Raw genomic sequence first — 13,482 nt, forward strand, 5'->3', positions numbered from 1 at the left:
AGAGGAGGTGGTTAGAGCTTATCAAGGATTACGACTGTACCATCAATTACCACCCAGGTAAAGCAAATGTGGTCGCTGATGCTTTGAGCCATAAATCAGGAGACATAGCATAGCTAGCAGCGGTAGTTCAGCATCCAATTCAAATGGACTTGGAAAGACTCAGTGTGGAGTTAGTGGAAGATGATCCTCAAATGCTTATTGCCAGTTTGGTTGTACAACCTACACTTTATGAGAGAATTAAAGATACTCAAAGGGATGATCTGGGATTGGCAGAAGTGATAGTCAGAATACAAGATGGTCAGGGAGAAGAATTCAGTATGTCTGATGATGGGGCTCTGAGATTTTGCACCAGATTATGTGTGCCTACAGATGACAGTATTAGGAGGACGATTTTAGAAGAGGCACACAGATTTCTAGTGGAGTGGTATGAAGAGGGAGATATCAGAGTTTGTACAGCAGTGTTTGACGTGTCAGTAGGTTAAAGCTGAGCACCAGAGGCCGGCAGGACAGCTGTAGCCACTTTTCATTCCTAAATGGAAGTGGGACCACGTAACCATGGGTTTTGTTATAGGACTACCGTCGGCGTTGTATAGTCAGAATGTCATCTGGGTAATAGTTGATAGGTTGACGAAGACAGCGCATTTTCTGCCTATTAAGGTTAGCTACCCTATGAACAGGTTAGCAGAAATTTACATACAAGAAATTGTTCGACCCCATGGAGTGCCAGTATCCATAGTCTCGGACCGTGATCCACATTTTACATCGTGGTTCTGGAAGAGTTTACAGGAGACACTAGGGACTCAGCTAGCATTTAGCACCACTTTCCATCCTGAGACTGACAGTCAGACAGAGAGGACCATTCAGGTACTCGAAGATATGTTGCGAGCGTGTGTTTTGGATTTTGGGGGTAGCTGGACTCGGTATATGTCGTTGGTGGAATTTGCCTTCAATAACAGCTACCAGGCTAGCATTGACATGGCTCCTTATGAAACACTTTATGGTAAGAAGTGTCGTTCCCCTTTATATTGGAGTGGCTGGGTGAGAGGCGAGTTGTGGGGCCAGAAATAGTACAGCAGGCTTACGATAAAGTCTGACTTATTCGAGACAGGATCAGTGCAATGCAGAGTTGGCATAAAAGCTACGCGGATACTCGTCGCCGAGAACTGAAATTTGAAGTGGGTGATCATGTATTTTTGAGAATAACTCCACTGAAGGGGATCTTGAGATTTGGGAAGAAGGGTAAGTTCAGCCATAGGTTTACTGGCCCATTTGAGATACTTGAGAAGATTGGGTCAATAACCTACCGGCTAGCTTTACTATCATCTCTATTTCGAGTTCATGATGTATTTCATATTTTTATATTAAGGAAATACGTCCCAGATCCTTCCCATATCATCAGCCATATGAAACTGGAAGTCAGTGAGGCTTTAGAATATGAAGAAGCTCCAGTACAGATCCTAAATAGGAAAGAACAGAAATTGCGCAATAAGAAGATACAATTGGTAAAAGTCCCGTGGAGGAATCACGTAATAGAAGAAGTTTCGTGGGAACTTGAAAGCGAGATTAGACAAAAAAATCCCCACTTGTTTAGTGGGTCATAGCAATGATGTATAATTAAAGTAATAGTAATTTTATTTTGTTTAGCATAGTGAAATTGTAATGTAGTGTATAGGATAGGTAGTATTTTGGTTTTGGGGGAATTTTCTTTTATACTTGTAATCTCCCAGAACTACCCATATAACCACACTATTCCTCCGCCATAAGTGAGGGTAGGTAATAAAATAAGTAAACCATTTTGTCCTTAAGGGATGATGAGCTATATGAATAGTAAATTTCGAAGATGAAATTTTATAAGGAGGGGAGAATGTAGTGACCCGAAGAATAATAGTATTTTAATAATAAAGAGGGAGGAAAATGGAAACAGGAACCGAGGGAGGCAGTAGACTTCGTCAACGAATACAGGGGTTTCGTCTACGAGGTTCCGTCTCGTTGACGAGAAAATACCGAGAGAAGAATTTGGGCTACTCTAAATTTCGTCGACGAAGGGAAAGGTTCATTGACGAAATTACTTAAGGACTCGTCGACGAAGCCCGCAGTATAAATAGCCCCAAACTCATTTTAATCACAGAAAATCAGCGCCGCTCTCTCTCTCTCTCTCTCTCTCTCTCTCTCTCTCTCTCTCTCTCTCTCTCCTACGACCTTTCCTCCATCTCTCTTTGATTTCAGCCCCGTCAGTCACCGGATCGACGATCTGAGGTCACCACGACGCTCCTAGCAAAGTTCTCTTTAAGTCTACCGAAGCGGATCATTGGTAGAACGAAGTTGGAATTCATCCCAAATCCAGAGTAATGTCTTTTATTCAGAATTTGAGTTTCCAATAGTTGTGAGAAATGTAATAGACATAAAAATAATAATGTTTTGTTCTGGGATTTATGATTTTCAGGGTATTGAGTGGAGAACCCTGTGGGTGTTGGACCCGTTACAGTAGGAGAGTTTTAGCAGAAATCAGGTAAGGGAAATATGCTATGCTAGGAAAATTTAGTATAATTTTCAGTATAGTATATATATTTATACCATATTATTATTCATAGCAGGAATTAATACAATTTTACAGTTTATCCATTGTGTATAATATGTTTTAAATTATTGTGTGGCTTGAGAATATGAATATAGTACAGAGACATGCTTTACAGTAATTTTCAAAGCTATGTTTTACAGAATATATAGATAGAGGAAGTATTTTACACTAATTACAGAAATACCATGATTATATAGTTTTACAGTACCATGACATACAAATTTACAGTTAATTACAGAAACACAGTTGATACAAATACAGTTTTCTACAACATTATCGTTTATACAGTTATTACAGAATCATGGTAAAACAGATAGTTGTATATAAAGATGTATTATATAGTATCAGACCCTGTTGGACCATACAGTTACAGAGCACGATACCGTAGCTACATACAGTATATAAAGTGCAACCACCTATTCAGATAATACATGGTATAAAGGTCGATTGCATAGATCCCACAAGTGGACAGACTCCCCATCAGATATGGGTAGAGGAGGGCTGATCAGACTATGGAGTACAGTGATTTATTCCTGATTGGCTAGTCAGGGTATACAGGTTTGCAAAAACAGAAAATATATATTAGCAGTATTTTGAGTAAAAACTTAAGGTACATAAATGTTAAGCAACAGGTAAAAGATGAAGATTTATATTACTAGTATTGTACTTTACAGATTCAGTGATACATGATTATATAGTAATAGATTTTCATAGTATTATAACTCATTTGCCACACACCAGCAATAACATATTTCGTCTTACTGAGCGTTAGCTCATCCCAATTACTTTAACATTTTTCAGGTGATCCAGGTAGGCGAGCAGATCAAGCTCGCAGATAAAGGGGCCTTGGTATTGCCCTGATATCAGAGTGAGTATTTTGGGAGTATTTTTGTATAGTCCTAGCTAGTTGAGGATATTTCTGGGGAACAGTCATATATGTATATTTTGGGGAAACAATTTAATACTCTGGTATTGTATATAATTATATATGGTTATGTTTATTTGATTTCTACTTCTCGTTACTTAGGTTGATGATTGAGTTTAATCCAGTGTGGTATCAGAGCATTTTAAATGTTATAGTATATATAAAAAAAAACCCAGTAAAATAACAGGTCGTTACAATATATTTATGTGAATAGGGTTGTCATTTTTGTTCCTAAATGATAATCTGAAGGAAATATATAAGGAAAAGTATGTGTATATATATATAGTTGATGTAAAAAGTTTTATGCAAAAAATTTAAAATTTACATTTATTTTAAATGCAATTTTGAAGTTTCAATGTTAAATGTTATTTTACAAAATTATAATATTATGAAAACTCATTTTGACCACACACTAATAATAATTTTATTTACTTATTGAGCGTTGTCTCACCTCAATCATTATTTTACATTTCAAATAATTATGAAGAGTGTAACAGAAATCTGGCATAGGAAGCGCATGAGCGGGAATAGAAAGAGTAGAGTAGAATAAAAATTTAGTATGATATAATTTTAGAATATATTTGTATATTTTAGAATTTTGAGAATGTTAATTTTAATAGTTGAAATATATATTTGTAATAAAATTAATTAGTATTATGGTAATAAAAATAATTTAAATTTATTTGCTCTCACTGAAAAATTTATATTTAAGAACCCACTCGGGTTCAGGTCCTTACAAAAGGTCAGGAGAAAATAATGTGTTAATCTCATTTCATATTTAGAGAAAATGTTTTCATGATTTGAGTTCGTTACATTTAACATGTTGCTTAAACTTGTAACCCTCGGCATTTTCTTTCTTTATTTTTGTTGTTTCTTTTATTTCTTTTCTATTATATTCAAGCTGGATTACATAGGTTAGTGAGAGACCCATAAGTACTCGTACTGAAAATTCGAAAATTAAAAGAGATTTTTAGCAAATTAAGGGGCTGCCCCATTAAAATACTACTTTGCCCCCACAACTATTATAGAACAAAAAATTGTAAAAAATTAGGATTTTAATTTTTAAGTAGAATAAATTAATTGTGATAACATGCTAGGGTGTGTATGCGTGTTTTTCACCTTTTTAGGTCAACATGTGTTATTTGAAATAATTATTATTAATCACTAGTGTGATTTGAATGTACATGCATTTTAGTTATAGTTATGTACCTTGAAAAATATTTTAAAATATTTATATTTTATTATTTATATAGATTTTCCTCAATAAAAAAAATTTAAGTTCATCACTAAGTACGCAATTTGCATCGTCATCCCTTTATCCAACCCACATCTTCGATTTAACATTTATACAATTATAATTCACAATCCGACTCAAATACTTTAAAAACTATTTCCTGCGGATGGTTTAAATTAGGTTAAGTCTGTATCTTTAACTAATATTTTGTATATAAGAATAATATTTATAATCTTAAAGTTTTGATAGGAGAAAAAAAAAAAAAGTAGAATAATGAGATGGTGTATGATGTTTTACAGGCGTAAGCTGAGATTGGGACATGAGGATTTGTTTCCTTTACTTTAAAAAGAGGAGACCAGAGTATTTTGTATGTGTCTATTTGAATTTCATTTTCAAAGCGCATGCGTGCTCAGTTCCCTTGGCGTTTGCCATAATGCCATCGGCTCGGCCCCATTAGGCCATTACCATACCATACCAAACACACCGCCACTCTTCTTCTTCACGTCCGCATGGTAAATGCTAGATGCCGACCCTCACGTGTGTCTATACTTTATTATTATAGCATATTTTATAATATATGTATGTAGGATTGTTGATTATTGGAAAATAAAACTTGAAATTTACTAAAATAAGCTTGCTCATAAAGTTTCATAGGGGATTTTTTTTTAAAGCATTCACTTTCTAATAGAAAAAAATTATTTAGTATACTGAGTGTATATTTTGGATCTAATACGATTTCTTTATGTATAAAAAGTTATCTAATTTAGGCAATATATATATATATATATATATATAAAATAAAATCACATCTGTGAATATACTTAGTATATTTATTATTTTAAAAATTGATTCAAAAAGACTTAAAGTTGTAACGAGTTTATTATTGAAGTAATTTAATTATTGAGTTTAAATCTTATTTGTAGATAATTTCATATCAGAGTAAAATAATAGCTTGAATTATTAGAATTTATTTTCATGAAATCTTGAGTATAGATGTTGAATAAATAGTTGAGAATGAAGATACAAACACACTTTTGACCCTAAAGTATCAATTCAACAATAGGAAAATAAAATTTACATTTTAGTGATTACTTATTTTTCAATCTCACTTAAAAAATTGCTACATTCAACCCTAATTAAATAAATTGACAATACAATGAAAGTTATTATATTTTATTTATCTTAGTATCCTACTAGCTCAAATAAAAAGCTCAAACCCCAACTCAAATTTCACATTGTCATCAAATCAATAACTTACCTAATGCCTAACACACATAAATAAATAAAATTAAATGAATTGAAGTCAAATTTATCACTCAATTTCAAATTATATTCTTCTTTTCAATTTTTTACTTTATTTCTAACTCACTCAATACTATAAATTTAAATTAGAGCCATAAGAAATATGAAATTATCAAAAATAATAAAAATAAAAATACTGTCCATACACTCATATGAATCGAATTAAACTTCACTTTAACCTCTCATAAGCTCTCTAATTGAAATGCATATAAATAATGAAATCATATATATTTTTTCATTAGTGAATTGACTTTGAAAACTAATAAAAGAAAATAAAAAGTAAAAAGTAACCACGAGGAGCTCTAATCTACATTCATTAGAAAAAGATATATAATTCTTACAAGTAATTAGATAACTAATCCCTCCAGCAAGGGACAAAATGGCAGTTAAGAACTTGCCCTGCACGTACTTATAATTATACAATGTACTATACTATATACGTACGGCTACATACTACGAAGCTAGCTGTATAAGCCACCGTATATGTACGTCCTCAGCCTACTTTCCTTCCTTCCTTCTAGGCTAGGCTAGGCTAGGCTAGGCTTCTACACAAATATAGCCATCAACTAAAGCCTAAGCTTTAAGCTTCCCCCACAATTTAAGAAAATAGTTTTTTTTTTTTTCGTTTCCTTGGCCTAATTCATTCTTCTTCTCTTTTTTTTAATTAATCATCTTCTGCTGATTTCTTTGCTTTAGTTAATTAATATTTATTAGAAAAAGAAAACGAAAATTGATCAGCCGTGGGGGAGTGGAAGATGGAAAAGTGGGGTGGGAGTATCGGAAACCATGATTTCGGAAGCAGACCACAGCCGCGCGGCCTCCGTCGCGCTGGACCCCAGCTTCGACGTCGAAGCTTCGTTACAGTCTGCGAAGTACTTCCCCGACACGTCCTCCACTCTCTGGTGCGTCGCCACGTAGCACGTCGTCGCCGCTGCCTGGTAAAATATATATTTATATATTTTTAGAGTTTAAATTTTGCAAAAGGTTGTTGGCATATTAGAGGACAATTTTACCTCTTAATTTTTAAAGATGAAAAAAACTAATTTATCATATTTTTTTTGTTATTCTATCTTTGCAAAGCAAAAAAGTCAAAGAGTTAGATTGTAATTTAATAAATATATGTCAATGTAAATTTTAAAGTGAAAATTTATTACATTATTTTAGTGATTGAAGATTACCTAATTGAATTAATGAAATAAGATTGGGCTCCACTATAATTATAACATTTTTTTTTCTGTTTTACCTTTGAATTTTCACTTGTAAAAAATGGGATAAGCATTCAAAAATAATAATAATAATAAATCAATCTTTCTTTTTTCAATTTCTTTAGTTAGTAAGATTATTACTAGAAGAGGTCGATCTTCTTTTATTATACTATATCAGAGTAATTTAAGAGTGCTTAATCTCACTTAACTAAGTTATCTTTCATTTAAAGCTCTTACAAGTTTTTAAGAACCTTACTGTCACCTTTAGAAAATATCACAAACACTCAACATATTTTATTTCATGTATTAAATGTAAGTTTACCTTTTCTTTTTTCATTTGACAAGTTAAAATGTCCATAAAAGAAAGAATGAAGTAATTTAGAAAATGAAAAAAAGAAATTTAGAGTGTTATAATATTTTTTTAGAGTATGTTAAGTTATTATACATTGGTTGTGAAAGGAGCTGGTGATCAATTATTAAATGTGAGGGAAAACCTCATTCTATGAGTTAGTTTTTGGTATTAAGAAGGTCATAAACTACCTAACACTGGTATCAGTTTACTAACATTTTCCTTAGTGTGCCGCGTCGAAGGAGACCCCAATGGTTGCCTTGCCGGGAGTGACCTCGATATGTGAGGGGGAGATTATTGGATTATTCCATATCGGTTGTGGAAGGGGCTGGTGATCAATTATTAAATATGAAGAAAAACATTATCCCATGAACTAGTTTTTGGGGTTGAAAAAAACCCTAAATCACCTGACATGTCCATAGCATTTCTTTTTTTAATAGATTTTCTTTTTTAATTTCTGGGGTGGAATATGAAAAATTTTCATGAGATTTCTATTTTCTGAATTTATCTTTAATTTTTTTTAATATTTTTGTCATAAATTAATAGTTAACTAAATGATTTACATTATAATTTTATTTTAAGCTTTAATTTTTTTAAAAAAATATTAACAAACAAAAATTTGTCCTGAAATAACAATTTTTTTTTTATATAAATTGTAATTCTGAAATGATTTAACACTTTATATTTAAATTAAGAAAAAAAATATCATTCTAACAATTTCAAAAATTTTAAATCCTAAATTTTAAGTTCGAATCACAAAAATCAATTATAAGAATAATTTGGTAAAAAAATTGAAATTTTTTGAGTGACTCGTTTTAAACAGAAGATAACAAATCTATATTTTAAAAAAAATTAAGTACAAAAAATCTATAAAAATCCCTTGGCAAAGAAGAATAGTATTTATTATACCTGAGGAATCGTCTTCAAGAGCTTGGAACTGAAGAAGAAAGCAAGATCTGCAAATTTAAAGATCAAACTTCAGAGATTGGAGATCGCACAGGAACAATGCTCTGTTTCGGAGATTAATAATTAATCAAATATTACTCGTTTGTTCTGATCACCTGTGACAATGCCTTCTCGCTCTCTGGTGAGTCGCGTCCTCACGATCCCCGGATGAACGCAGTTCACGGTCACGTTCGCCCCCATTTGCTGTATCCATCCATTAAAAAACTCAATCAACAAAAAACAAAATTGACAGAACAAGACAATTGATTAATTAATTAGTTCAAAAAAAATCAATTAGAATGAAACAAATTTCACTTTTCTTATCTTGTTTTTATTTCTCTTTAAAAACATAAAAATTGTAATATTGATCGATCGATTACCTTCAATCTCAGCGCGAGCTCCTTAGTGTGCAAGATGTTCGCGAGCTTCGAGAGAGCGTACGCACGCGTCGCATCGTACTGACTGGGGGACAAGAAGCCAGATTAATTCTAAAGAAAAGTCAAAGCCACTAGCATTTATTTCAGTTCAATTCGTAACCGATTGAATCGAGTCGATGCGTTCTTCACGCACTTCACGATTCTTATTCGTCTCGTGCTCACCTTCTGTCGCTGGTGAGCAGATCGAGAGACCGGATCACGTCGCCGGCGAACCAGCCGTGAATGCCGGATGACACGTTCACGATTCGCCCTTGGACACCGGTCGACCTCGCCGTCGCAATCATTCTCTTCAGCAGCGGCTTCGTCAACAGAAAATGACCTCCAAATTCAAAAAAAATAAAAGGAAAAATAACTTTCAGGCTTTCAGCTCTCGCATCACTAAACTGAATCAATATTTCCGATGTCTTTATTATAATTAATTACCTAAATAATTAGTAGCGAAAGTCATCTCGATTCCGTCTTCGGAGATAGCATGCTCATGTGTGAACTTCCCGGCGTTGTTTCTGTGATAATCGGAAAAGGAACTAAAAATAAAAACTCTAAAATTTTAATTCTGATAAAATAATATTTTAGATTCAACTGATTACATGAGGAGATTGAGAGGCAAATCTCGGGACTCGAACTCAGATACGAAGCTTCGGACGGAAGCGAGAGAGCTAAGATCGAGCGCCATGACGACGATCTCGGCATCCGGACACTCCGACACGATGCGCGACTTTGTTTCTTCGGCAGCTTTGAGGCTGCGAGCCGGCAGCACAAGCCTGGCCCCGCGCTTGGCCAATACGCGAGCCGTCTCAGCGCCGATCCCTGACGTGGCGCCTTGAGAACCGCACGATGAGAGACACGTCAGAGAAAAGTCAATCCAGATTATCGCCAAGTCATGGCCAGTCAGCTAATTCAACGACAGCGATTTTGTTTATATTCACACGTTTATGATTTAGCTTACCGGTGATGATGGCGGTGACGGAGTGGAGATCGGAGCTCTCGGTGACTCCCTCGGCGGTGGACTTGGAGCCGTAGCCGCTCGCTCCGGCGGCGCCGATCAGGTATTTCACTGTTTCAAGCATTTCTGCTATAATAACACAATAATAATATAAAATAATTATATACGTATAGAAATTTTCTTCTTCTGCTGGCTGCTTCAGTCTTTGAATTCGGTTCTCGAGCAAAAGGAAGTATAGGTAATTAGGTATGCAGCGTAGTACTAATGAATTAACGCAGACAGCAGAAAGAAAAAGGATAAATTGTTGTCAGGGTTCGCAGGCTCCGCCGCTCTGCATTTACGACGAACTAGAGAGAGAAAGAGAGAGAGAGACAGAGAGACTCTCCGTTGGAGATGAAGTGTGGATAACAGAGGAGGGGAAATGAGGATTTTCGGAAGAGATTTGTAAATATCAGTTCCATGTGGAGAGAGAGAGAGAGAGAGAGAGAGGATTACATTTTTGTCATGACTGATTGATGGAGGGGGAAAATTTGAGAATCATGATTTAGTTTTTTATTATTATTATTATTATTATTATTATTATTAAACAGGTTAATATCAATTATTTATGGGATTTTGCTAATATGTGGCACTACTTAGATATCAAATTTTTAAATGAGCATTTTACATAAAAAAAAGAAATGATGAAATGCAATAAATTGACCTTGCTCAAAAAATCCATAAAGCTCCATTAAGTTTTCAAAAATACCATATAACTCTGCTAACATTTAATTTTTAGAATACTTAAGGTTCTCAAGTTTTTTTTTTTTTTTTTTATCGTAATATAAAGAGAGGTTTGTATTTTTTTGATAAATTTTAAGGAAGGTTTATCGAATTTTTTAAATATTAATAAAATTCTCTCAAATATTTCAAATTTTAAAATAGTCATTATCTTTATATCAAAATTTTAAAATTAGTATTATTTTTTATTACAGTTGTGCCACATAAATGTAATGACTGTTTAATTTTTTTCTTAAAAGGAACATCATAAATACTCTCATCAATTAATACTGCACTCATTTTACACCAATAATTTAATTGTTTTTTTATTTATAATTGAATAGAATTTAGATTTAAATAAACAACATAGTTGCAATAGGCATTTCAAATGTAACCAATCAATTATAATCTTATCTTTCACCACTGTCGTCGTCATTATTATTATTACTATTATTATTAATAGGATAAAAGATACTTAACTCTCTTGAAATTTAGAAAAATAAAAAATAAGAATTTTTTTTAAGATTTCAAAAATATTACAAATCTCTTATAAGATTTACTAGACATAAATCTTCTTTTTGGATAAAATACAAGAGGGTGTTTATATCATTTTGACAAACTTCAGTCCGAAGTGCCTAAAATTCTTAAAATCTCTATGGAGTTTTTTAAAAATTTTAAAACTTTAGGGGAGGCTAATATATTTTTCTCAAATCTTGGAAGGGATTGGATAAGATGGTTCCTGACCTACCAAAATGAATCGGCTCATGTTGTGGATGTTTTCTTTTCCTTTTTTCTGTAATAATATAAATTGGATGGGATTAGTATTGGGACAAGAAAACAAGAATGACAAGAAATGAAGGGCATAGCCCCAGACAATCACAGTTTAAAAGTGACCTATGTGGACTTTTCACTTCAGCTGCATACCATTCCCTAGCATACACACACTACCATAGGGAAAGGGACCCTCCCCCCCCTCCCTTTCTAAATGCACCCTCTCTCTCTCTCTCTCTCTCTCTCTCTCTCTCTCATAGTAAATGGTAAATGGTAAATGGTAATTTTATTAAAATATTTTAAAACTTTTTAATGATTTACAGGGATTTTTTAATAATTTTTTGCATGTAATTAAATGGGTATTTTTTTTTTTTTAAATATTGGAAGAAAGTTTTAGTAAGTAATTTAAGTAGGGATACAATTTAAGTACTTATTGTAGAAAATACTTTATATTTTATTTGATTACTTGACTTTTTTATGTTAATGCTATTAGTAATTAGTAATTACAAGTATTCTTATGCTTATTGACAAGACACTATTTGCAAAAAGTTAGATATACGTAAAATTTTAAAAAAATATTTGAAAGTAGTTTTTAAATTTTTCTTCAACTTTAAAATCTCCAATCCTTAGATTTTTAATACTTTATAAAAAAATTAAAAGTAAAAAAATTAAGTTTATTGTTTTTAAAATGAGAAAATTCTTAAAACATCACCTTTTAAGTAGAAAAATGTAACAACTAAGACCAAATTCATGCTTTTTAATTAATGTAAAATAAATGTAACCTTTATTTTTTATTTAATGCATTTAAAAATGGCAATTTATTAAACTATTGCATTCAATTGGTGCATATATGCATTGTATTCATGTTTTTTTATTACATAAAATTTAATATATTCAATTTTTAATTATATTTGACTCTCATTTAAATATAATATCCAAATTTAATAATATCTCTCAAGGGTGTCTTGGCTGGTTTCCTCAAGACTCCTTTGTTAAGTAATCAGGATTCGAGTCTTGGCGGATACAACTATTCATTTTAGATAATACTTTGGTATTTAACTAAAAAAAGTAGAGAGATAGATTCATTATCTTGGTAGATTAGTCGAGCGCCTTAAAGGTCTCGTACACTTTCGTTTCAAATTATATATATATATATATATATATATATATTCAAATTTAATATCTTAAATGTAGCATACATTTACTTTGAACAAATACATAAACTGAATGCACCCATCATCAAAGAGGATAGCATGTTATTATTACAGTCAACGGGATGAATTCATTGAAATGTTTTTCATTTTTTTATTCTTAACAGAGACCATTTTATAAGTATAAAGAACAAAATTACTTAGGATTGTTTGGTATTACGGTTAAAAATTATGTAAACGAAAATAAAAAATTAAAATTAGAAACAAAAAGCCAAAAACTAGCAACTCATTGGGTTAATATTTATAAAACCAAATTAAATTAAAATTTTAATTAAAATGGTCATTTTTGTCTTTAAATCAAATAATATTATAAAAATGCGATTAAAATAATAAAATTTCAAAGCAATACACATTGAAAAATATTTTGATAAAAAAATATTATAATTATTTTACTTAATTATTATACTTTCAAGTTTTACTTTACAATAATTATTTTATTGGACATAACAATAGAAAATTAGTAAAAATATTTCATAATTGGATTTATTATTATTTTTGAAATTTTTATATATATTTATTTCAATTATATTTAAATTCATATGATCATTTAATTTTAATTTAAAAGTGTATAAACTGGATGATTTAATTCAAATAACTATTTCTAAATATTAAAATTTCTAACGAGGTTGCTAAAATAAATTAAAATCATAAAAATCTATTTTTTGTTTCAATTTTTTTTCACAAATAGTAGAAAATAAATAGAAATAGAAATTTGATAACATAAATAAACATATTTTTACTATATATTTCTTCAATTTGTAGAAGAAGAAACAGAAAACAAAATACAACAAATACCAAACATGCCCTTAACATTCTAGATAAA

At 31.7% G+C, this 13,482-nt stretch overlaps 1 protein-coding gene across 2 annotated transcripts; it reads right to left on the bottom strand.

The window, feature by feature from the left end:
- Positions 1–2,810: 2,810 nt before the first annotated feature.
- LOC131158314 (short-chain dehydrogenase TIC 32 A, chloroplastic) lies at positions 2,811–10,434 on the bottom strand. Of its 2 annotated transcripts, none has more exons than XM_058113092.1 (8): positions 9,922–10,434; positions 9,563–9,794; positions 9,399–9,478; positions 9,138–9,294; positions 8,919–9,000; positions 8,655–8,742; positions 8,503–8,549; positions 2,811–3,119 (listed from the first exon to the last, which is right to left on the bottom strand). In XM_058113092.1, the coding sequence occupies exons 1-8, from the start codon at positions 10,040–10,042 to the stop codon at positions 3,084–3,086; spliced, it is 843 nt and encodes a 280-aa protein (XP_057969075.1). In that variant the 5' UTR covers positions 10,043–10,434; the 3' UTR covers positions 2,811–3,083. The 2 variants fall into 2 exon arrangements, with proteins under 2 accessions (XP_057969075.1, XP_057969074.1); XM_058113091.1 differs by lacking the exon at positions 2,811–3,119 and adding an exon at positions 6,337–6,974.
- Positions 10,435–13,482: the final 3,048 nt, after the last annotated feature.

The sequence above is a fragment of the Malania oleifera genome, chromosome 6, assembly GCF_029873635.1.
Source record: "Malania oleifera isolate guangnan ecotype guangnan chromosome 6, ASM2987363v1, whole genome shotgun sequence".
NCBI lineage: Eukaryota > Viridiplantae > Streptophyta > Magnoliopsida > Santalales > Ximeniaceae > Malania > Malania oleifera.

Excerpts from the sequence above, each read along its gene's own strand:
- LOC131158314 (XM_058113091.1), bottom strand. The coding sequence starts at position 10,042 with ATGCTTGAAACAGTGAAATACCTGATCGGCGCCGCCGGAGCGAGCGGC. Across the intron at positions 9,479-9,562 it reads TTGCCTCTCAATCTCCTCAT|AAACAACGCCGGGAAGTTCA; the intron begins GTAATCAGTTGA and ends CGATTATCACAG. Across the intron at positions 8,550-8,654 it reads GCGAGAAGGCATTGTCACAG|ATCTTGCTTTCTTCTTCAGT; the intron begins GTGATCAGAACA and ends TTAAATTTGCAG.